We start from the raw sequence: 25,198 nt of genomic DNA, 5'->3' as shown, positions 1-25,198 counted from the left end.
TCTGAGGTCTGTAAAATTAGGACCCAGACTGTTGGGAGCAATGCACAAATAAGGCTTCTACATTGTAAATGTAGAAGGGAGTGCTGTAAACCACTGCAGGGGAGTATATATAAGCCTAAAATGCTATTGCTATGGTATTGCTATTTTTGTTTTTTAAGTCCTCATTTCTTTGTTGGATAAGCTTTGCAGCTGGACAAATGGCAGAGATAATAAAAATATCAGTCTGCAGTAAAAATAATAAAAATGGAGATCTCCAGCAGAAGAAAACTAAAAGTTGAAAATAAAATGGGATGAAGTAAAAGCAAAAGAGCTAGTTAAAAATTAAAAGAAGCTTTAGAGGCAGGTCTTAACAACAGCTGATACCTCTTTTTTACAATATATTGTAAAAAGGAGAGATGATACCTATTTGTTGTCAGTAACTGGATATTTACTTAATAGATGTTATTCAAAGTCAGGTAAATTAAGAGTGGAAAATTCATAAACATATTCTTGTTGAATTATTACATTATATTGTATTCTCATACTTACTGTAAGTTCTTGAAAATAATTTTAATTTCTGCCTACTGAATTAGATTCTTAGAAAGATCAGAGCAAATATGACAGGATGCAGACAATTGGGAAAGTTAATATTGTGTACCAGCAGTGTAGGACATAATTGTATTTCTCTATGAAGAATATATTAAAGTGTAAAGCAGCATGATTTAATGAAACATTTAACTTAGAAACTAGTTTTAAGGAGTAAACACATAATACTACTTCAATTGCATTTTCAGAAATGAAATGAAAAAATAAAGATACTTTCATAATATTGTTGCAGTGTATCAGCATCTTGAATTGGGATAACTCGAAGTGATTTATATTATAAATATACACCCCACCAAATGAGAAATAAGTTTGGTCCCTGGAATAAATAAAAGTATATTAAGCCTAATATTGCTTAATGAGTTCTTGTTCTATGCAACATTATTTTTTTTTAAAGTGCAGGATGTTCAAGGATAAGATAGTTTGAAACTCATTCTGATTTTTTTCCCCCATCTGTAGAAGCGCTCAAAGGGCCAGATTCTTTTTGACAAAGTATGTGAGCATCTGAACCTCTTGGAAAAAGATTATTTTGGACTCACTTACAGAGATATGGAAAATCAGAAGGTAAAATTAATCATTTATTGCAGGAAATCAAGAGATGGCATGGGGTCAAATATATTTAATCCAAGAATAAGCAGCTGTAGAATGAGACCAGTGCTTTGCTTAACAATAATTATAGCTGAACTCCTATAACAACTTAAATAATATTTTCTGAAATATTCAAAGCAATTATTGCATCTGATTTTGATATTTTTGAGACTTAAGGAGAACACATTTAGTGTCCTATTTGATGTTCTTGAAGATGGGTGAAAATTTTTAAAAAGGTATATAGTCTTCCAGATTAATACAATATTAATGTAACAGCTCATTCATCTTTTTTTTTTTTTTACTTTTCCCCCTCAAAATTCCCATTACTTTGATAATTCTTCTAAGTTTGTCCTAACATTCATTATTGAAATATTTATGAGGGAGCTTAAGAAAAGAAAAAAAATACCTGAAATACTGTGTTTCCCTGAAAATAAGACCCTGTCTTACATTTTTTTTAATCCCCAAAATAAGCGCTTGGCCTTATTTTTGGGGAGGTCTTATTATTTTGGGGTACTTGGAGCAAGATGAGGTTCCTCTTGTAGTCTAACCTGATTTCCACTCTGTCTCCCTAACCCTAACCAGAGAGTTGGGACCGGCTGCGCATGCTGTTAAATATTTTTGGGAGGGCTTATTTTCGTGCATGAGCTCAAAAGCCTGATTGGGCTTATTATCAGGGGATGTCTTATTTTCAGGGAAACGGGTACATTTACAGATGCCCAAACTTCTTGCAAGCAATATTTGATTAAATATGCAACTGCTTTTATTATAGTAGTTAAACTCAGAAACTCCGAACTGGATTGGTTGTGCCATCAGCCACAATGGATTTGATATCTATCTATCAAATCTTTTCCAAGGACCTGGGATATGCAGATAGTGTTTTCTTATTGTGTGAGATGTAAACTGTTCCAAATAAAGCTGCCTTTTGCAATTGACTGATGGTAATTTTCTCAATGCCAATGGTGTTTAAGTGGTGTTCCAGATGTTTTTTTGAATTGCACTCATGGCACCTATTACTATTGGTACTATCTCTTCTTTTGCCACAGTCATTCTACTTCTATTTATAGGTATTTTAGTGCATTTCAGGTGTTACAATGCACTTTTATTACTGGTATATATCCATCAACTTGGTTTGTAGTAATTATAAAAATAATTTGAATACTAAAAGTATTAATCACTATATCTAGATTATAGATAAGAAGCTGAAATTAAGAAAACTGAAGCTTCCTTAATGTTATCATATGAATTGGAGACATGTCAGTCTTAGATTTGTTCTTTGTTAAGTCCATAAAATGGTTTGACCAAAGTAATTAAGCACTTCAGGGTCTTACCATTTAATTGAAACATTTAAATAGGCTTGCCTGCTCCACACTCACTCAGTTTGTAAAGTGTTTCATATTAATTTAGTTTTAATATTGTACTTGTTATTTAACATGATTTATCAAAATGTTTCCACACCTAATTTAAAAATTTAAAATGTTTCTTTTCAGAATTGGTTGGATCCAGCTAAGGAAATTAAAAAGCAGATCCGAAGTAAGTTTTGGTCAGTCATTTATCAGAGGTAGATTCTATAGTTTTAAAAATGCAGTTTAATAATAATTCAGTAATAATGAAGGTGATGGTGATAATGTATTAAACCTGTATGCTGCCCAACTCTCAACAACTCAAATCAGTAAAATGCTGACGATAAAGATAAAAGATGGCAAGGGCAATGAAGCAAGGGGTCTCATTCCCCTCATTCCCAAAGTCCTGGGAGAAAAGCCTGGTTGCCACAACTCTTCGAAACAACAGCAGAGTGAAAACTATTTCGGATCGGTGGAGGGAACTTCATTCCAGAAGGCAGATACTGTTACAGGGATGTGTTTCTAGGGTTCTGGTAGATGACAGTATTTAATTGAAGGAGCACAAACTACACAAAATCAAACTATCTGAGCAGATACTATCGAAAACAATAAGTACCACAAGTAACCAAGCCATGTGCCATTTAGATAACTAGGAATATTTTTAAAACTTTGCATAACATACTTAATATGAGATTTTATTATTAGCCTAAATCCCTACTATACAAGGTTAGTACAGTATTGTGCATATATGATGGTGGAGGCTGAGAAAAGAACTACAATATGAAAAACCTCTATACTATATTAAGTTCTACAGAGAATATTATGCTGGGTTTTCTGGATCATGTCCCATTTCTGGAAGTTTATACAGTAGCCCTCAGTTAACAGTTGTCCTGTTTAACAACCATTCAAACTGATCATGGCATTGAAAAAGTGGTTTTACTACTGGTCCTCAAATTTTGACTGTCACAGTGTCTTTACAGTCACATGATTGTCATTTGTGAGCTTCATAGCCAGCATCTGACAAGAAAAGTCTGGAGAAGCTTTGCAGTAAATCACAGATTGCAGTCATGTGATGTTGCACTTAAGGACTGTGGGTTAATGACAGCAGCAAAAAATGATGTAAATTCAGCGTGATCATGTGATGTTTCATTTTAATAACCATGTTTTGCTTAGTGACAAACTGCCAGTCCCAATTGTATTCATTAAGTGAGGACTACCTATATAATATAAATAACACAATTTTTAAGGTGCTGTAAAATTTATTTTTGTTGCAAAAAAATAGTAGCATAACACTTATGCTGCTATGTGTAGGAACTTGTGTCAAAATAAAGTTATATATAGTGATATAGAAACAATGTGTTGTTGATATATCTTTACAGTATAGGCACTTAATATGTGATTTAACCCTACCTTTGTGTTTCTTTATTTGGAAACAGATTTTTTAATGCCAAAAATGTGATTGTTCTTTTCACTATCGTGCAAAGGAAATGTTAACAAATTAATATAGGTAGTCTTCAATCTACAGCTATTTATTCAATGAAGTTAAAATGGAGATGAACAAATAGCATTTATGTCCAGTCCTCAGAGTTCTGGTCATCCCAGCATCCCTGCGGTCATGTGCTTGTAATCTGGTGCTTGGCAACCTGTTCACACAGCCAGTTGCCAAGTGCCCCCACAATTGCATGATCACCATTTGCAATCTTCCTGAGCTGAGGAAAGATTGGATGGAGTGTGGCTGGGGAGAAGAGAAGCATTAGATCCTAACCTAACTTGTGGCCGGGAGGACTTTCTATCAGGTCTGCCGGATCCGCCAGTTGTGTCCCTTTCTGCACGGTCACTCATGCCCTTGTCACTTCCCGCCTGGACTACTGTAATGCTCTCTACATGGGGCTTCCCTTGAGGAGCACCCGGAGGCTCCAAGTGGCTCAGAGTGCGGCCGTGCAGGTGGTTATGGGAGCGACATGGCGTGAGCTGCACTGGATCCCGGTGGTCTTCCGTGTGTGCTTCAAGGTTTTGGTTACCACCTTTAGAGTGCTCCATGGCTTAGGACCTGGGTACTTACGGGACCGTCTTCTGCCACCAGTAGCCTCTCACCGGCCAGTATGCTCACATAGAGAGGGGCTCCTCAGGGTGCCATCGGCCAAACAGTGTCGACTGGCAGCCCCCGGGGGGGGAGCCTTCTCTGTGGGGGCACCTGCCATCTGGAATGAGCTTCCCCCAGAGATACGGAGGATCCCGGATTTACGCACCTTCCGCCATGCCCTCAAGACCTTTTTATTTCATCAGGCTGGCCTGGCCTAACTTCCCTTTTAATTGTAAATTTTAAATTTGTTTTAAAACATTAGGGGTGTTTTAATTTGTTTTGGACCAAATTATTTAATGGGTTTTTATATTGTCTTTTAAATCTTGTAGTTTGTGTATTTTATCTTTTTGGCTGTTCACCGCCCTGAGTCCTTCGGGAGTAGGGCAGTATATAAATCCAAAAATAAAAAATAAAATAATAAACCTGACAGCGTGGTCCTGCATACAAAAGTCTTGCTGCTGTTATACGCAGTATAATAACAAAGTCCCATTTTTTCAAGCTATTTGTCCATCAAACCTAAAAAAAATTATCTTTTTTAGTGTCTTGAACGATTTATATTTAATTCTTGGTATTTTCTCTTGCCATGCAACAAACTTAGAAATAGCTTTTTGCCATTGTTTAAATTGTTTATCAATCAGTACCAGTATTGTCTGAAATAAAATTAACATCCTAGGTAATTCATTAATTACTATGCACTAATAATAAATTTGTCCCACTTCAACAAATCCTTTCTATTTTCATTTCATAATTTAACATAATTATTCTGAAGCAATATACAATTCATGTAGTCTGAGAAAAGCCCAGATATTTAACTTGGTTCTCAATTTTGAAACCAATTTTTATCAAAGTCCATTAGTCATTTAAAGTTATCATCTAGAAGCCAATTAAACAATTTTCATCAGAAAGGTTGAATTGTACCACTAAAGAGACTTCTCTTCTAAAGAGACTTTACTTTACTTCCAAAGTAAAGTAAAGAGTACTTCTAAAGAGACTTTCAGTTTTTTTCTTGTACTTTCCATCTAAACATTGTTATTTGTGAACATGATCTATTAAGATTAAACAGGGGACGTTAAACATACAGTTACCCTGCCATTAATACTTGTGGTTTAAGATTTTATTTATGAATGTAAAATAATTTTAAACAGAATAATATCTAGGTGATCAAGTGAAAGAAGTAACAGTGTTTTCTATGTTTGACTACTGTACAGATACAAGCATCAGTGTTTATCTCAGTAAGTTAGTTATGTTCAGGTAGAATTCAACTTTTGAGGCCTCCGTGGATAAATATTTACCATCTTGATCTGTCTCCATTGGTGCAATATGCATAAACAAGTGTATTTTGCAGGGTTCCAAGGAACACCTCCAACAAAATAAAACTCCGAGGCCTGAGGTTCCTCAAAGTTCCAATTTATTAGAGATGTCATGTTGGCACATCTGGGAAAACCTGAATCTGAAAGCTTCCAGGTTTTCTCCACCCAGCTAACAGTTCACAGCCCTGCCCCTCTCCCACAAGTTCATCACATAATCCAACCAACTCTTCACATTCAACTGGATACAATCTCCAGGCAGTCTCCAGCAGATGCGGGCAAAAGTGTCCTTGAATACGGAATGTTGTTATGACTAATTTTCTACCGCTCCAACAAAACCCTCCTCCCCATTTCCCAGGCTAAAATATGTGGCAGTTAGGAACTGTCTTCCAAAACTGACATAAGCATTATCTATCGAAAATTAAAATAAAGTTTCTGTTTTCATACAGGCTTATTTATTGCCTGATGAAACTAGAGATGCTTTTAAAATGTTAAGATTTCTATAAAGAAAAATTTTCTGTGATAAATAGAGTAATTATTTTGCTGGCGTGACAGAGGCTTCAGAGGCTCCTCCTATGCAACCCTTAACACCTTTTGCAGATGTATAAAAACCTTATGAGTTTATTAAAAAAAATTTTAAATGCTGACAAGTCACATAAGATTGCTTGGTGGGCAGCATAGGCCTAGTTTAAAGGATGGAAACTTTGTAGACAGAAAATAATATATGTTGGACTTTCAGAATTTCCATAAAGCCTCTTCCATGAAGCATACCAAGGTGTAAGAGAGTAGGCTGTCTGAAAATAGGCTAGCACCTGGGCTGATGGTGCTCTACCCCTTTTAAGACCTGGCCCTGGTGGCCCAGCAGCTATAAAAGCAGAGCAGAAATCAGCTGGATATGGTGGGTATTGTTGTGGAATGGTTTGTGTCATATTATGGGAAGGAAGACAATTTCTGTGACTCTGAAAATAGAAAATAGAGAATTGGAAGCAGCCTGAACTTGAGAGCAGGAATAGTCTACTACTAATATTGGGAGCAGTGGGTAGACCTAGGAAGAGTGTGGAAAGGAACTGGGACTACTACCCTTTGGATCTGCTTGTGTGTGGGTTGCCTAGAGGCCAAGGAGGCTAGTTTGAGCCTTTGGGGGGGGGGGGGTTCAGGAGCCCACTGAATTTGTATATAGCTAAAGGAACCTGTGACACAAGGCTTTAATAATAGAACCTGACTTACTTTCAACATCTATATCCATCACTGCATGTACAGTTAAACTAGAGTGCAGCAAACAAGGAAAGTATTAAAATGTGATTAAAAGACCTCCTGATTGATGCTGTCAGAGGAGTACTTTCAGCATAAAATCCAGAGCTCATACAACAGCCTTAAACAAAACAAAGCTGACATGCTGTATTTTGTAATTGGTAAAACAGTGCTTGTTGCCATTCAAACTACCCTTTCTACCCTTTCTCTACCCATGCATAAGAATACATAAAACCATCTAGGTCAGCGTCCAAAAACCACCAGTGCTTCTAAAGTACAAGATACTTGGTTTTAAGAAGCCAGTTTCAAGCATTTCAGCAATGCTTACAAATAGCAATCTAACTTTTGCACAAAATTTGACTTTTGCAATCTTGCTGGAATAAAATAACTATTGCTTTTTAAAATGCAGTGAAGGAACTACCATCACTTAGTGACTATTCCATATTATAGACATTGTGACCAATTTGGTTCAATTTTTGTACTTTGCAGTACCTTGTTTATCCATTCCATATTATAGACATTATGGCCAATTTGGCTCAATTTTTGTACTTTAATGAGTCAGAGGAGAAACCTTTAAAAGCTCAGAATTTATTTCATATAAGCTAACATTTATGAATAATGTTAGCCTATTCTGATTTTATACTATTGAGTGCTTTCAAGGTAGAAAAGAGTTCTTTATAAAATAATCACTGGATTCCAGCCATATCATTTGAAGCTTTTGGACTGCCTTCACATAGACTTTATTATGAAAACCTTACTTGGAAGTCATTAGATCACAAATAAGAAAGGCCAGACCAAGAAAAAAGTAGGAAATGGTTTGCAAATTGAAACTGTTAAAAAGCACTACATGAAATGTAAACATTTAAACCACTTCTTATGCTATACAAATCATTCTTAACCCTATCAATAAGTAAGCCCAATAACACACGCTCTTTTTCTTTACTTTTTCTTTGTATAATTTCATTTATGCTAAAGTAGCACTCATAAAGGTGCTGATGGATGAGTTTTATATTTATTTATTTATTTATTTTATTTTATTGAATTTCTATACCGCCCTACTTCCGAAGGACTCAGGGCGGTGCACAGCCATGAAATAAAACACATAGATATACAAAATTTAAAATCGAATAAAATGAATTAAATAAATGGCTGAATTAATACCCATAATTTTAAAATACATTAAAAATTTAAAATTTACACTTAAAAGGGAGAAGATTTAGGCGAGGCCAGCTTGATGAAATAAAAGCGTCTTCAACTCGCGGCGGAAGGTGCGCAGATCCGGAATCCTCCGTATCTCTGGGGGGAGCTCATTCCAGATCGTCGGTGCCCCCACAGAGAAGGATATATAGTTGTGTGTTTCACTGGATTATGGATGCAGATTTTGAAGCTCTGCTGAATGCCTATTTATCCATGAGGTTATTTCTGTATTTATTTCATTATTTAACTATTACCTAACATCCATGCCTACATTGTTTTATGGAAACTTCAAATGTTAATGGTTGCTGAATAAAACCCTCAGAAATATAATGGAAATAGCTCTTGAGAATTTTAAAGGAACAGGAGAAAGTAATAACACTATCCCACTAATACTTTGTTTTATTTTAGGTGGTGCTTGGCATTTCTCGTTCAATGTTAAATTCTACCCTCCAGATCCTGCCCAACTTTCTGAAGATATTACACGGTAGTTTATGCATTATCACTGAACAGAAATTATTTCTAAAAAAATCATGACCATAATTTGCTTAATAACAAATTGTTGTCATAAGGTCAGCTGATTTAAATCACTGAGGTATAAGGTTTCCTGACTGAGCAAGTGGTTGGAATATATGACTTCAACAACTCTGTTATTGAGTTGATAAGTATTGGAAAAGCTGTCATTAAAATGTTGTTACTTCCTCTAACATTCACTCCTGGATGAGGTTGAAATTTAGCCTCACTTCTAGGAGCTTATCAGAGTCACTCAAATTTGTCCTTATTGCAGACTTCAGGAATCACACAGCTCAGTTTTTGAGGCTTGATTACGCCTATAAGATGTTTAAAGTATAGATTTCTCTTCTTCCTAATCCCATATATATTTTTAAAAAATACAATTCCCAGATTTCTTGGCAATGAGTGCTTCCAAGTGTAGTGCTTATAGAAACCCAACTTGTTTGTTTTTAACCCTTTACATGGGGAATTATTGGAAGATATGTTAAAGAGCTTATGGTAAGTTTCATTATTTTATTTATTTATATCCCACCTTTATTATTTTTATATGTAACTCAAGGCAACAAACATATCTAATAGTCCAGCCTGACTTGGGTTGAAAGAGATTGGCCCGAGATCACCAAACTGAGTTTCTAATCCGTAAGGCTGGATTAGAACTCAAATTCTCCTCGCTTCTAGCCTGGTGCCTTAACCACTGGCTCTATCACTCTTTCATTACCTACACTTTTCTAATGGAGAACTCTTTACTGCAAAAATTCTCAAAAAGATTTAATTCGATAAATTCAGAATAGATTAATGTTGACAATAGATGAAATCGTTTGCAAACAATTATTCATTTAGTTAATAATAACTTAAAAAATGGAAATTGTCACTTACTACATCTTGCTGTGCCTGGTATAACAAATAAAGCTGTTGTTTCAAACAGCATTTCAGCAATTGTGCTTATTTTTGAATACAGGGCAATTATTTTAGTTTCCAGATTGTGTGTATGTATCCATGGGGTATGAAGTGCTTCCGTTCTCCCCCCCCCCCTTATTTCTTCTTGCTGCTTTTTATGTCCACTATTGAAAATAGCAATGTGTTTTATATAAATCGTGTATTTGCTTATGAACCAGTATAAATTTTTTAATGCTTCTGTTTAAATAGAGAAATGTTAATACACTTTTTAAAATATAAATTTGTTGCAGGTATTATCTCTGCTTGCAGCTGCGAGATGACATTGTGTCTGGACGATTGCCATGTTCTTTTGTCACACTTGCACTATTAGGCTCCTATACAGTTCAGTCAGAGCTGGGAGATTATGATCCTGATGAATATGGGAGTGACTATGTCAGTGAATTCCGCTTTGCACCAAATCATACTAAAGAACTGGAAGATAAAGTAATAGAGCTTCATAAAAGCCATAGGTAAGACATGCAGAGGGTAACTATGTTTATAAATAATGGGCCTGTGGAACGTCCTCATCTGCTTTGCTGTGTAAGTTGTCGTGATGCTAGTCATTCAGGTGCCTTAGCTTTAAAAACCAAAACAGTCTGCCTTAATACCTCCACTTAAAGCAAACCCTTTTGATACAACGAATTGCATAGCTTTAGCAAAAGTGCCAACTCCTCAAATTTGGCATATGCACAGGCATGCATGGAGAACCTACAGTTTTGAAGAAAATATTTTTTTCGCATGAAACAACTTTACTTCACTTATGTGTAAGTGTTCTTATGTGGGGTTTTTTTTCATTTTGATTAACTTTAGGGGAATGACACCTGCAGAAGCAGAGATGCACTTTCTGGAAAATGCCAAAAAACTGTCTATGTATGGAGTAGATCTACATCATGCCAAGGTACATATTGTGTTCAACAGTCTAATAATTCAGTTTCTGTATAAGTCACAGACAGTTCTTAGCAATCATAGATAGACTTTCTCTTAGGTGTCCTGTCTCAGTTTGGCCCTTAAAATTTGCTACTGGTCTACTTATTACCACTGTAATTGTGTCCATTCACCTTGCTTTTAGTTATCTTCTCTTTCCTTCTACCTTTTTCAGTATTACTAATTTCTTCAGGGAGCTGGCTCTTTGCATAATGAGTCTTACATGCGGTTTGACAGATTATTTAAACAGAACTCAAAACAAGAATAATTATACCATAAACAAAGAAAAACAATAATTACTAATAAATTCTAATCTAAAAATCATAAAAACAAGTTTTGGTAACACATTCTTTCCCTTCCTTCTATTTTTCCACCAATATTAACCACTACCTAAATACTTATATTGTATTTTGCACTTTAAAATAGTGTTATTGAGCTTTGTCTTTTGTACCTTGAATGAGAAATCTGATTGATTTAGCAATAACAATAGCACTTAACAATTATATACTGCTTCTTGGTGCTTTACAGCACTCTTTAATTGGTTTAAAGAGTCAGCATATTGCCCCCAACAATCTAGGTCATCACAGCCAACTTCCATGCCTAAAACAGGATTAGAACCTGCAGTCTCTGGGTTCTAGCCTGCTGCCTTAACTACTAGACCAAACTGGCTATTTTTTGACAATTTATAATTGAAGAAGAACTTTAAAAGTTTTGGATCATATCACTGTTCCAGTATCATTCTGAATAAAATATTTTCTAAAATGATCCAGGTGCATAATAGATTTCAAAAGGTCTTCAGACAATTTGCAGGCAAATGCATAAATTAAGAGAGAAAAACAATCTTAACTTTCATCTGCTGTTAATTGTCTTTAACAAATAAGTTACAGAAGCATTTTTGGGCAAATAATTTTCCAGCAAAAATTTTGGCCACTTCAGCTATCAAAAGAATTCTGAAAGTAATATAATTACTTCTTTCTAAACAATGTATGAACATCAAAGTTGGGATCGTTGAGGCCTGCATGATAGTCTAAAGACATAATTAAACATAAGAACTACAGTATATTGTATTTTTTTTTTTTTTGCACGGATATTTAAATAACAATTTCTGTCCGTTCACTTCCAAGTATACAGTAATTTATTAGCCAATAACCCAAAGGAAGTAGCAGTTGGAAGGAAGCAGGAAAACAAGTTACTTCAACAATTACTTTTAATTTAAATATTTGTTACTACATATTATTATATGTTTAGTAATTAGCTTTTTTCCCCTAAGAAGAGTTTCATACATATCGTTCACTATATAAACAAATTATGATTTCTTCATTAAACAGAGAAATTTTATTTCCTCTGGGAATTTTTCTAACACTCCATGATTGTAGGAATAATTTTATATGCTTTCTTAAAATTATGAAAAAATGTGAAATGAAATATCATAGCTGATAAATGACCCTTGGAATTAATGTTAGATTAAAAAATATTGTCCAACCTTTTTTCAGGATTCTGAAGGAGTTGAAATCATGTTAGGTGTTTGTGCAAGTGGTCTCTTGATTTATCGAGACAGACTCAGAATAAACAGATTTGCTTGGCCTAAGGTTCTCAAAATTTCATATAAGAGGAATAACTTCTACATCAAAATTCGACCAGGGGAAGTAAGTAAAATTGAATGAAATTGCTTGTCATGTTTCTCTTGTTTCACATTTTTATTAGTTTATCAAAATATAAAATACAAAGAATAATTTGAAAAAAGTAATAGAAAACTAGGAAGAGAGGGAGGGAAAAGAAAAATATATATAAAGAAAGAGGGGAAACGAAAGAAAAAGGCACCGACTTCCAACTCTCTTTAGCACTGTAGAAGATAACATTACAACCTCAACTTTTTACTTTTACACAACAGTATATACTAACCATTTCTGTAATTCTGTAACCATATTGTTTGGAGTATAAATGCACCAGTGTATAAGACACACCAAGATTTCGAAGAGTAAGAAGAGTAAGTAAGGAAAAAAAAAAAAAAGATTTTTGCCTTCCCCGGCCCCCAGGAGCACTCTGCAGGGCTTCCAAATCCTCTGCGTGCCCCGTTTTTTTTGTAAAAATTGGTTCGTTTTTGCCCTCCTCCAGCCCCCAGGAGCACTCTGCAGACCTCCCAAACCCTCTGCGCACCCTGTTTTTGCCCTGCAGAGTGCTTCTGGGGGCTGGGGGAGGGCAAAAACATCCCCATTTTTGTGAAAAACGGGGCGTGCAGAGGGTTTGGGAAGCCTGCAGAGTGGTCCTGAGAGCTGGGGGAGGGCAAAAATGTCCCCATTACAGCAAAAATGGCTGTATTCAGTGTATAAGATGCACCAACATTTCCACCCTCTTTTAGGGGGAGAAAAAGTGCATCTTATACTCCGAAAAATACGGTAATTACAATTATTTAATTAGCAAAAACAAAATCAAAGTTTTTTTTTTATTATTGCAAACACAAAATCTGGAAGAAATTTCTACACAGAAACAAGGTTAAATATATTCTCTTCTTTAGATAGAAGAATCAATTTGACCATCTATTTCTCCTTGCTGTGGGGAATAATATTTGCTTAGTTTACTCATTAATCTTCATCATAATTTATATTTATATTAAGAGAATCCCCAATTCAACTTACGAGACCGCCTTCTGCCTCCGATAGCCTCCCACCGACCAATATGTTCCCACAGAGAAGGTCTCCTCAGGGTGCCGTCGGTTAGACAGTGTCGATTGGTGACCCCCGGGGGAGAGCCTTCTCTGTGGGGGCACCTACTCTCTGGAACGAGCTGCCCCCGGAGATTCGTCGGATTCCCGACCTTCATACCTTTCGCCGCGCCCTTAAAACACTATTATTCCATCAAGCAGGGCTGGCCTAAAATATTACTTTTAATGGGTTATTTTATGTTATTTTAGATTATGGGCCAAACTATTTAATAATTTTAAATTGTTTTTTAACTTTTATACTGTTGGTTTTTTATTCTGGCTGTACACCGCCCTGAGTCCTTCGGTAGAAGGGTGGTATATAAATTTAATAAAACTAAAACTAAACTAAACTAAACTAAAACTAATTTCAGTTTTTTTCAGCCTAAAGAAAGAAAACACTTTTTCTACTTTTGATATTTTACTAACTATAAAAAATACTCAAATATTACATACAAAGTGGGGTGGGGAGACCATTTTAAACACAAAACTGCATTAGAGCTTTGTCATGTTTCATATGTCTAGAAAGCTAAACTTCTAACTTTCTTTAAAGAGACAGTTTATGTTGGAGCAATAAGCAATTTCTAAACAGAAACAAGGTTAAATTGTTATTGAAGAAATGAAAGATGTATCATCTCTATCTTATCAAATAAAATGATGTTTCATTGGATTTATAAAAGAAATTGGTTGATGTTTTAAAATTTGAAAAGGAAAACACAAATGACAAATTAAGAGAATGACCTGAACATTTTTTTCTAACTGGATTTACAAAAGAGGCATGTTAAAGCCTTGAAGAATTTTGTGTAATAGGACTAAACAGAAATGAAGAGAAATCAAAACCTACAGTATTTGATTGATGTAAAGATTAAGATTGTTAAAAGTGAAAGGAAGAAGCATACAGTAAAGATGCTTTATTTGATCAAGGTTAAAACAAAATATGTTGATATGTCTGTGAACCTGGATTTTTTTTTCCTAGTTTGAACAATTTGAAAGTACAATCGGATTTAAATTACCAAATCATCGTGCTGCAAAACGTCTATGGAAAGTATGTGTTGAACATCATACATTTTTCAGGTACATAGTCCTTTTTAACGGATTATTTCACAGTTTGTCACAATGTTTGATCAAAGGTATACAAACAGATATAACATTCTCTGATCACGGCTTAGCACTTAAAAATATAATAGACACCAGACATATTCTTCACAAAATGTTAGATATATAGACCTCCACATATTGGATGTGGTACAAATCCATGTATCAAGTTACACTCCAGGAATGCTTTTCAGTTTGAACCAACTGTACCTCAGATACGAAGTTATTCTAGGCATTAAAGCATACTCTCACAATTTAGTGAGCCATTCTTCTATTGAAGAAATCAAACAATCTTTCCAGTAAAAAACATGATAACAAATTCATGGATTTGAAGGCCATGGACCTATCCCAGGTCATCCATTGCCTGATCTGGGAAAATAAGCACACTACGGACCCGATTCCTATGATTCATGGAGGAATTGAGGGTGTTGAAAAGGGCCAAGAGACTGCTAAAGAACCATTGGACGAAAACAAACAAATATGTCTGATCACAGATCATTAATGCCTATCTCGTGGCAGTAAGAACAGCAAAATGCAAGCCTTTGTCTGCTCTTATTATATCTGCAAACTGCCGCCCAATAATTCTGTTTAAAGTCACCCAGTCCCTTCCTATTGAAGGAGGGCTCATAAGAACATTTACAGGACCATGTGGAGGAATTAGTCAAGCACCTAATGGATAAAATTGCGTGAGTTTGTTCACAGTTGGAATCCAAGCATGGAGCAGATTCCTCATCCATGGAGAGGGGATTTACCCAGTTATCTAGGAGCAGTTTGACTCTGTTGAAGTGGACGGGATTGTGGGTCTGTTAGTGCAGCTTCTTGTTTATTAAATTCCTGCCCTTCCTTAGTAAAAGCCTCCAGAAGGGTGATTTGCAAGTGAGTCCAGGCAGTCATTAATACATTGCTGCAGGAGGGTTTGTTCCTAATACCATTTAAGGAAGCCTTAGTTCATCCCTTAATCTGGATCCCACAGATTTTGGACACATTCTGTAAATTAGCCCATTGGGGGTATCTTGGTTCAAACGCGTGCATTGTTTTACCCAGTTAAAGGTTACAGGAAAGAGAGTTTTAGTACTATATAAATGTAATCTTGCAAGCTACACAAATTATTAATTCTGCACTGACTGAATTTTTAAATAGTTTTTGTCTTCATCAAAATAAAAGTAAAGCAAGAGGGGAGAAATTAGGGCTTATTTTTTTTCCCTGTATTTATTCCAGATCTTCAGCTCGTTATTTATTATTTCATGATCTCTTATAGACCATTAGTTTCTGTTGGTATCAACAAAAATATATATTTATGCAGACCATTTGAGAATAGACTAGGCCCGTGATGGCGAATCTATGGCATGCGTGCCACAGGTGGCACGTGGAGCCATATCTGTGGGCACGCAAGTGTTGCCCTTGCTCACTGCAGTGTGCATGCGCTTGCCAGCCAGCTAATTTTTGGGCCTTGCTGGCCCACCAGAAGTCGGGAAACGAGCTGTTCCCAACCTCCAAAGGGCCTCTGGGGGGGGAGCGGCTGCTTTCACCCTCCCCAGGCTCTAAGAAAGCCTCTGAAGCCTGGGAAGGGTGAAAAACGGGCCTACCGGGCCCACCAGTAACCTTTTTGCCGTCGCATACCAAAAGCAGGGGAGTGCAGGGGGATCACACGCGCATGCACAGGAGTACAGGGGGGCATTTAATTTAATTTAATTTAATTTAATTTAATTTCCAATTTATATACCGCCCTTCTCCCTGAGGACTCAGGGCGGTGTACAGCCAAGATAAAAAACATAGAATACAAATATTAAAACATTTAAAAATATATATAAAATTTGGCCCAAAAAATTAAAAATCGCAGACTAATTAAAAGGATTTAAAAATTTTAAAAATTTCTTCTTAAGCCAACCCGGCTTGCTGAAAAAGATAGGTTTTCAGGGAACGACGGAAGGCATTGAGGTCCTGGATTCTTCTTATCTCCGGGGGCAACTGATTCCAGAGGGTGGGAGCCCCCACAGAGAAAGCCCTCCCCCTGGGGGCCACCAGCCTACATTGTTTGGCTGATGGCACCCTGAGGAGGCCTTCTCTGTGGAAGCGCACGGGTCGATGGGAGGTCATCGGTAGCAGCAGGCGGTCTCGGAGATAGCTAGGCCCGATGCCATGGAGCGCTTTAAAGGTGATAACCAACACCTTGAAGCGCACCCGGAAGACCACCGGGAGCCAGTGCAGCTCGCGCAGGAGTGGTGTTACATGGGAGCGCCATGTTGCTCCCATCACTACCCGCGCTGCTGCATTCTGGACCAGCTGGAGCCTCCGGGTGCTCTTCAAGGGGAGCCCCATGTAGAGAGCGTTACAGTAGTCAAGGCGAGAGGTGACGAGGGCGTGAGTGACTGTGCACAGGGAATCCCGATCAAGAAAGGGCCGCAACTGGCGAATCAGGCGAACCTGATAAAAGGTCCCCCTGGTAACAGCCGTCAGATGTTCCTCCAAAGACAGCTGCCTATCCAGGAGGACTCCCAGATTGCGAGCCCTTTCAGTGGGGGCCAAAGACTCGCCCCCAATAGTCAGTGATGGAGTCAACTGACTATATCGGGATGCCGGGAGCCACAGCCACTCAGTCTTGGAAGGGTTGAGCCTGAGCCTGTTCCTCCCCATCCAGATCCGCACAGCCTCCAGGCACTGGGACATCACTTCAAGGGCATCGTTGGGGTGGCCTGGGGTGGAGATGTACAGCTGGGTGTCATCAGCGTACTGGTGGTATCTCACCCCAAAGCCACGGATGATCTCGCCCAGTGGCTTCACATAAATGTTGAACAGAAGGGGCGAGAGGACCGATCCCTGCGGCACTCCACAAATGAGAGGCCTCGAGGTCGACCTCTGCCCCCCTGCCAACACAAACTGCGACCGGTCGGAGATAAAGGAGGAGAACCACCGTAACACGGTGCCTCCCACCCCCAACTCTTCCAGCCGGTGCAGCATGATACCATGGTCGATGGTATCAAAAGCCGCTGAGAGATCTAATAGGACCAGAACAGAGGAACAACCCCTGTCCCGAGCCCTCCAGAGATCATCAACCAGCGCGACCAATGCCGTTTCCGTGCTGTGCCCAGACCTGAAACCTGACTGGAACGGATCCAGATAGGATGTTTCCTCCAGGAATTGTGGAAACTGTTGCGCGACCACACTCTCAACAACCTTCGCAATGAATTATGGGTGTGGGCACACACGAGCGAGCCCCCCTGTGCTCCCCCCACTTTTGGCATGCGACAGCAAAAGGGTTAGCCATCACTGGACTAGGCTGTAAGAAGATATAATTCACTCTGGAATCCATGTTAAACAAATGGCATGATAATGCAATTTACAGTCCAGTCCATTTCAAACAAACAAACAAACAAACAAACAAACAAACAAACAAAAAGTTATCAGTACCCTTAGAATATTATTATTCTGGTCTTGAAATGGAGATGAGCACTGTCCCCTATAGTCAGCAACGATTAGCAGAATAAAAATCCGCAGGGACTCCTTTACTTTTACCTTTACACTCAGAATATGTCTGATGTTGTTTCTTATATATCTGGAACAAATCCAGGCTGATCAGAATATATTATTGTAGTTTAAAAAAAAAACTCACTTATTCTCTTTGCAAGTATTGCTGTGTTCATTAAAGGAATAACTCCATCTGACAAACACATTAAAGCTTGAAATATTTCATGCACCATTTTATAATTGCTCGTTGACAATAGTTTTTGCTATACACTGCATTTTTAATATTGCTGAAAGTGATACTAAATATCACATCCCTTCAATTCAAGAATGGGAGAAAATAGTTTTAAAAACACAATCTTTTATTTCAGTTTAGAAAACCCGTCATTTGTAATGTTTATCATGTGTGATATATTCTAGACTCTTGCTACCAGAAGCTCCTCCAAAAAAATTCCTCACACTAGGTTCTAAGTTTCGCTACAGTGGAAGGACACAAGCCCAGACAAGAAGAGCTAGTGCACTGATTGATCGCCCTGCACCTTACTTTGAACGTTCCTCAAGTAAACGCTACACAATGTCTCGCAGCCTAGACGGGGGTAAGATATTCTTAATAATCCTTACTTGGAGCTTTGTCTCATTTTCCTTTTTAAATAAAACATTGCATTAGAGGACAGATTCAAGTTTCTTGTAATCTCATGTCCCCCCGAGCTTCTTTGGATTACACATGTAAGTATGTGCATGATATGTCATTTATGCCCGTTAAACTTCCCTTTTGCTTTCTTCTGGCTTATTCATGTGGCAGTTCATAAGCTCTGGAAGACTAAAACTTCAGTCCTCCACATTTATTTCTTTAGCTATTCTTCCTGCTACTGAATTTCTACCCTTTCTGTGCTTTTTTAAGGGCGCTATAACTATCATTGCTAGGATGGTAAATGCACTCCGCTTGTAATGACCGACACAATATGCAAACTGAATCTAGTCATGCTATGGTTATTTGTGTTTTTCCAAACTTTATGATATAGTTCCAGTGTTCACAAAAATAAATCACTCTGTGGAGTCATTGGTGCTCTTTGAGCTTAGATATTTGCTTGCTGATGTTTCATTGTCCGACTAGGTAACATCATTAGGTTTGCTCCATGCTTATATACAGTAGCTTGCCCTGCCAGTGTCGGTGGAGTTTGCATTATTCAGATGTCTACAAAAGCCAAAACCCTAAGGTGGTATTGAAAGTTTGGCATTCAGACAAATCAACCATTGATAGATACATATAGATAAACCACATTTACATACCATCCAAAAGAAGGAAACAAAATAAGAAAATATGAATACTTTCTCTCCATCGCTAGTATCCAGATAAACGGGGATTAACACCAGACAAAGAAACAAGCAAGAAACTATCAAGGAGAAAATGAAACATCCACCAGCTCTGGCAAGACAAACTACCGTGTTTCCCCAAAAATAAGACCCTGTCTTATATTTTTTTGGAACCCTGAAATAAGCGCTTGACCTTATTGCCATGCTCTCAAAAGCCCGATTGGGCTTATTATCAGGGGATGTCTTATTTTGGGGGAAACAGTACTGTACACGTAGTCCTCGACGTACAACTGTTCATTTAGTGACCATTCAAGTTACAATTGCACTGAATTATGACTTTTTCAAGCTTAACTGTTGCAGCATTCCCATGGTCATGTGATCAAAATTTGGATGTTTGGCAACTGGTATGTGTTTATGATAGTTATAGTTTATATCTTGGGGTCATATGACCACCATTTGTAATCTCCCCAGACAGCTTTCGAGAAGCAAAGTCGATGGGGGAGCCAGATTCACTTAATGATTGCATAATTCCTTTAACTGCAGAAATTAGCTTACCAGCTATGGCGAAAAAGATTGTACAAAGAGGCATAACTCATTTAATGACTGCCTTGCTTAGCAACAGAACTTTTGGGCTCAATTATGGTTGAAAGTCAAGGACTATCTGTATATAAACAGAGACAAATATACTCAGTAGCACTGATGATGTTATTTAGTTGGGTAATGAAACATCTGCAAGCAAACAATCATGCTAAAAGAGCACTAAGGACTCCACGGTTCAGCTCTTAAGCTACATATACGTTCTTTTATAAATTACCATATGTGAATGAATATTAAAAAGGCATTGCATTAGAGAAAATAGTTGATACAAATTAAGCAAATATGGCTACAAATGTATGTTAAAAGAAATAGTTCAATTGGTGCAGATTTTCTTGTGGATTTTTATAAAAAACCTCAAAGGTAATATAAAACTTCATGTGGAAAAAGGACAAGTCACAGAAAACCAAAAATGATCAGTTTATCTGTTCTTAACCTTTGCATTTTAAAAATATTTTTGGCCAAGATAATAAACTAGTAGTTAGCATACATCCTACAAATGACCAATAGAGGAAAAATCTGGTACTATTGTTTATTACATACCATCCAAATTATTATTCAAGGTCTCTTACAAATTGATATATATATATACTTGCCCTGATGACAAGTAAATAAAGAGTAGCTACCTCATTTAGACAAGGACTTAGCAGAAATGGAACAGACATCATGCTGAAAATATTGAGTCATCTGAATGACTCATTACATCTCTTTTTTATTACTAAATGTAGTAATTTGGGTTTCTGTACTATAAGGGATTTCCAACTGTAAGTACATGATTCCCTAAAATTGAATTTATGTGACTGTTGAGCCAGAATGTTGAGCCAGAAATAAATATGCCATATTAATAATTAAAGTTCAGTCATTGTAATAAAACAATGATAAAACTTACAACTTTGGAAATCAGCAACAAAAGGTCCAATAAAATAATCTATGTATTAAAAGGAAAGGATGAACTTGCTTGTTTTGACATAATTCCTGAAATCTGAGTTTTATTTTGAAGGTACCCACTCTTATTCACTGAAAGAAAGTGTATTCTTTCTTTCCTATTCATGTTAAAATGCTGCATTTTGCAAAACACTAGCAGGTTAGAAGTTACTTTTGGCATTGTCTCTCAGCGTATAACTGCACCAAGATAACAGTTGTGGCTCATCTACTTTTTTCCCCTTCCAGCCTGATGCTTAGAAAATCCTTTCCCCATTCTTACAATTTCAGTTCTCTCTTCCACTCTGTTGCAGACTGAGGGTCAAAGCTTTGCTTAGAAATCATGTCCCTTCCAAGCATGATTATTCTTCCTTTGAAAGGCAGATGTGTTGTGTTAAAAAGACAAAAAAAGACATTAGAGCTTCATTAATGATTCTGGAACTGTAACTTTCCTTGGAATTCCACATACTTTTGCATCAAACTAATAAACTTGCTAGGAATGAGTTTGCACTCTTTAGCAGCCCTTCATTTATTGCAATGTGATCAGAAGAGACAGAAGCCCCCAGGACCTTAATGGTCAGAGAAAAACTTAGGAAGGATGCACTCTCATAGAACAAATAAATAAAAATGGTGGCTGGAATGTTCTACTTTCAAACAATCAAAATTCAGGTGCTTGGCAACTATTTATGTTGGTTGTAGCATCTCTGCTTCACACGGTCCTCATTTTCTGCCTTCCCAGCCGGCTTTTGACAAGAAGTCAATGGGGAAGGCCAGATTTGCTTAATGACTGTATGAGTCACTTACAACTGCAGTGATGCACTTAACAACTGCAGTAGAAAAGGTCATAAAATAGAGTGTGTTTCACTGAACCATTTTGCTTAGCCAATTGGCCATTCTTGTCCCAATTGTGGTTGTAAATGGAAGACTGCTTGTATATGATTAGAAAATGATGCTGTTGTATTTATATGTGCAAAGTATTTGGAAGAACTATTTGGCAACATTTGGCAGCATATACAGAAATTCTGTTTTATAATTGCTCTTGCCTATTGTAAAATATCTCTTTGTTTTGTACAGCCCTAATGTATGCCTTGAATATTTAGTGTGATTCAAGGTGGTATAATAAAGGCTTGGTGAAATGGCTCCCCCCCCCCCTTCTGTAAATTACTTTTTAACCTACTCTTCAAAATCTTTTTTTCTTTCCAGTGAATTAGTGATACCGGTACTTTGGGTCTATATGTCAAGCTCATTAGTATCTTGCATTTTGAGATAACTGTGATTAATTACCTCTGGTTGCTAATTAACTATTTTTTAAGAAATTACTTTCAAGCAGTATATATTAATCGCCTGTATTATCACTTAGGTTCTTTACTTAAGTGTAGTGCAGTGTGCTCAGATAATTTCATTATTTTCAAATTATCCTAGGACAAACTTTAGAAAAGAAGATTCTGGGTTTAAAAGTATCTGCATGCATGTGAATATATATCAGATTTTAATACAATATCTGTATATGCATATACATACACATACATATACATGCATATTAATTTTATTGTTTTATATAGGTATTTCGTATTTATGTTTCTGCATGTTTTAGAAACATGAGGCTTTCATTTCACTGGCAGACTGCTTAATGCTGTAAGCCTGTGCTCACTTGCCTGGGCATAAATCCCATTGAATTTAATGAGATTTACTTTTGGGGTAGGCATGCACAGAATTAAATAATTAATCCATAATGTAGTTTTACTTAGCATAATGAATCATCTGTTTAAGATTTCACCTCTTCACATTGCATTTGCTTTTAGCATCAGTGAATGAAAACCATGAAATGTACATGAAGGATTCTATGTCTGCTGCAGAGGTTGGTACTGGCCAGTACGCTACAACAAAGGGCATCTCTCAAACAAACTTGATAACTACTGTGACTCCAGAGAAGAAAGCAGAAGAAGAGAAAGATGATGAACAGCTAAAAAAGAAAGAAGAAGAAGGCACTCCAGTTTCAGCAATACGGCACGATACTAAGGTATAGTTTTATGTTTTTATTTTAATTCTATCAACTAAGCTGAATTAGAAATACCACACAATTTCGGTGACACAAAGCATAAGAAAGTAGTGGCAAATCACCAGTGTTCAGTAATCAATAATTTGTGATTCTATACAGTAGCTTTTTTCTGACAATTGTAAGATGAACAGTGGCAATATAAAGAATGTGTCACTTTTGAAGATGAACATGCTCTACAATGTAAATAACTCTTTTCATGGATTGCTGCATTTTATTTGCCTTTTTGAATTGCCTTTGAATTATTTGTTATTATAAGAGTGCTAACTTCCTTTTTTCCTGATCTTAGAATCAGTATTTCTAGTATAAATTAAACTACAGAGCATATCATTGCACCTTTTGACATACTACTTCTATGTTATTGTCATAATTCATGTGAAATTACTTTTAACTCTAGATCATGTTAATTCCTATTATCAAAAAAGTTGCCTATGGGTAGACCTTTAGAAAATATGACTAGAAAGACTAGCTTTAGTCCCAGATCCTTATATATTTTACAGACAAATATATAGTGGCATAGGGCTCAATATACCTGTATCACTTAGTACAATAAAATCAAGGTTTATCAAGGTTTGGGATGTGAGTCCACCCAGTTTAGACATTCGAGTCCAATAATTTAAGGCGTTAAGTACCCACTGTGTTTCAACATGCTTTTATAAAGGTATACAGGTTTACTTTTCCAGAATCCTGCTTGTCACATATTTCTCTCACAACCATTGTTTTTCAGTAGTTTTGCAGCACACCCCAGATATAGTTGGAATACACTTTCGCTACAACAACGCAGCTTGAAATAGGCATCTTTTGTGAGTGCGGTGTTGTTACAGGACAGACTTACCCACAAAATGTTGTCCTTCCAAACTGGAACTCCCAGAATTCCCAATCATCATAGGTAAAAGCTGAGAATTGAAGAAGTTAAATTCAAGTGCCTAGGTGGGATAGACTGCTGGATAGGTATACATTATCACAGTAATTACTTTGGTTATTACATAGTAGATAGGCTCATGTTGCAATATCATCTCAAAATGTAGGTATTCACACTTTTTAAAAACGTACTCAGTTGCTAAAAGGACTTTTCATCTCTAAATATAAGAAATTATTAAATTAAGCAGAAAAAAATTATTTAATGTTGCATTTGTCATTCAATTATAGCAGTGTTTCTCAACCTTAGCCTCTTTAAGATATATTGATGGAGAATTCTGGGGGTTGAAGTCCAGACAACTTAAAATTACCAAAATAAGGAACACTGAATTATTGGCTAAAAATGAAGAATGACATTTATAGTTGTAAACTACCTTGCAAGAACTGTCTTGCCATAACAATGCTTTTCATATCCAAATGAATGCTCTTCAATTTTTTTGGCAATTAAAGTTCACTAAGTGATAATATGCAGGAAATATGGTATATTCTGGGATTACATTTTTTCAAATGTATATTCAAATTTTTGTCAACCATGATGTTTATTTTTGATTTTTAAAATTCCTATTAGTATTGTGTTGGAATATAGAACTTTAAATAAAAGTGCTTAAGTTGCAATAAATAGATACCACAATGTAGTAATTATGTCTACATTATTAAGGGATTGAATAATACGAGAAAAGTGGTTCAGACAAAAATATACCAAGATAAGTAGTAAGAAACTACGGAATAAATATTTTCCTATATAAATAGGGATTTGTATCTTCCATTTTAGGACCCAGTCTATGATTGGTTTTACATAACTGCAAATATCTTCAAGTGTGACTGTATCAAAACATATGTAAACTTTGTACAAGGCCCACACCTGCTCACTGGTTTCAATCTCTCTCCTTCTGAAACTGGTGTCCAGAAATGTAGAAGTAGAATTACAACAGCATGGACAATGTTTAACTTCCAAATATTGTTGAACCAACTCTTAGCAGACCTAGCCAAAATAATCAATAGTGATGTATACTCTAATTACAACATCTGGAGATGACCAGATCTTTAACAGGATGCACAGCTTACTTCAGAAATACTATATGCATTGCAGTCAGTGAGCATTATTTCTTCATACTATTTGTTTGTTCTATCAATAGGAGTTCTAGAATTTTATTGGAAGATGTTAGGGATTTTTAATTAGATCAATTGCAATGGACATTTTGAAATATCTGAAAATCCGTTTGATCAATTTATATCTAACCTCCCATAACACTGTGTGAAGTATTGGATGTGTAGGATTACTTAAATATTTAGTTTCTAACTTTTGTCTTCTGCAAAGGAATTGTTCTCATGATTTGAAAAATATAAAATCATTAACAACAATAATCAGTCAGTACAAATGTTCACAGTACTCGAAGCAGTAAAAACCAGGAAAAAAAATCT

General features: G+C 36.5%; 1 protein-coding gene across 12 annotated transcripts in view; it reads left to right on the top strand.

The window, feature by feature from the left end:
- EPB41L3 (erythrocyte membrane protein band 4.1 like 3) overlaps positions 1-25,198 on the top strand; it is a 188,713-nt gene that overhangs the window by 142,433 nt on the left and 21,082 nt on the right. For 9 of the 12 annotated variants that reach the window (XM_070940614.1, XM_070940613.1, XM_070940618.1 and 6 more), the window contains exons 4-12: positions 1,042-1,146; positions 2,658-2,700; positions 8,757-8,832; positions 10,046-10,264; positions 10,605-10,692; positions 12,212-12,364; positions 14,393-14,490; positions 18,394-18,569; positions 22,605-22,822. In XM_070940614.1, the coding sequence (XP_070796715.1) occupies positions 1,042-1,146; positions 2,658-2,700; positions 8,757-8,832; positions 10,046-10,264; positions 10,605-10,692; positions 12,212-12,364; positions 14,393-14,490; positions 18,394-18,569; positions 22,605-22,822 (1,176 nt within the window). Of the gene's footprint in view, positions 1-1,041; positions 1,147-2,657; positions 2,701-8,756; positions 8,833-10,045; positions 10,265-10,604; positions 10,693-12,211; positions 12,365-14,392; positions 14,491-18,393; positions 18,570-22,604; positions 22,823-25,198 lie in introns of those variants that run through there. The other 3 variants (XM_070940610.1, XM_070940608.1, XM_070940615.1) reach the window with 2 other exon arrangements.

Source organism: Pituophis catenifer, unplaced genomic scaffold (assembly GCF_029215685.1).
Source record: "Pituophis catenifer annectens isolate HBS135680 unplaced genomic scaffold, rPitCat1.0.hap2 SCAF_3, whole genome shotgun sequence".
Classification (NCBI taxonomy): domain Eukaryota; kingdom Metazoa; phylum Chordata; class Lepidosauria; order Squamata; family Colubridae; genus Pituophis; species Pituophis catenifer.
This window is presented reverse-complemented; position numbering and strand designations above follow the sequence as displayed.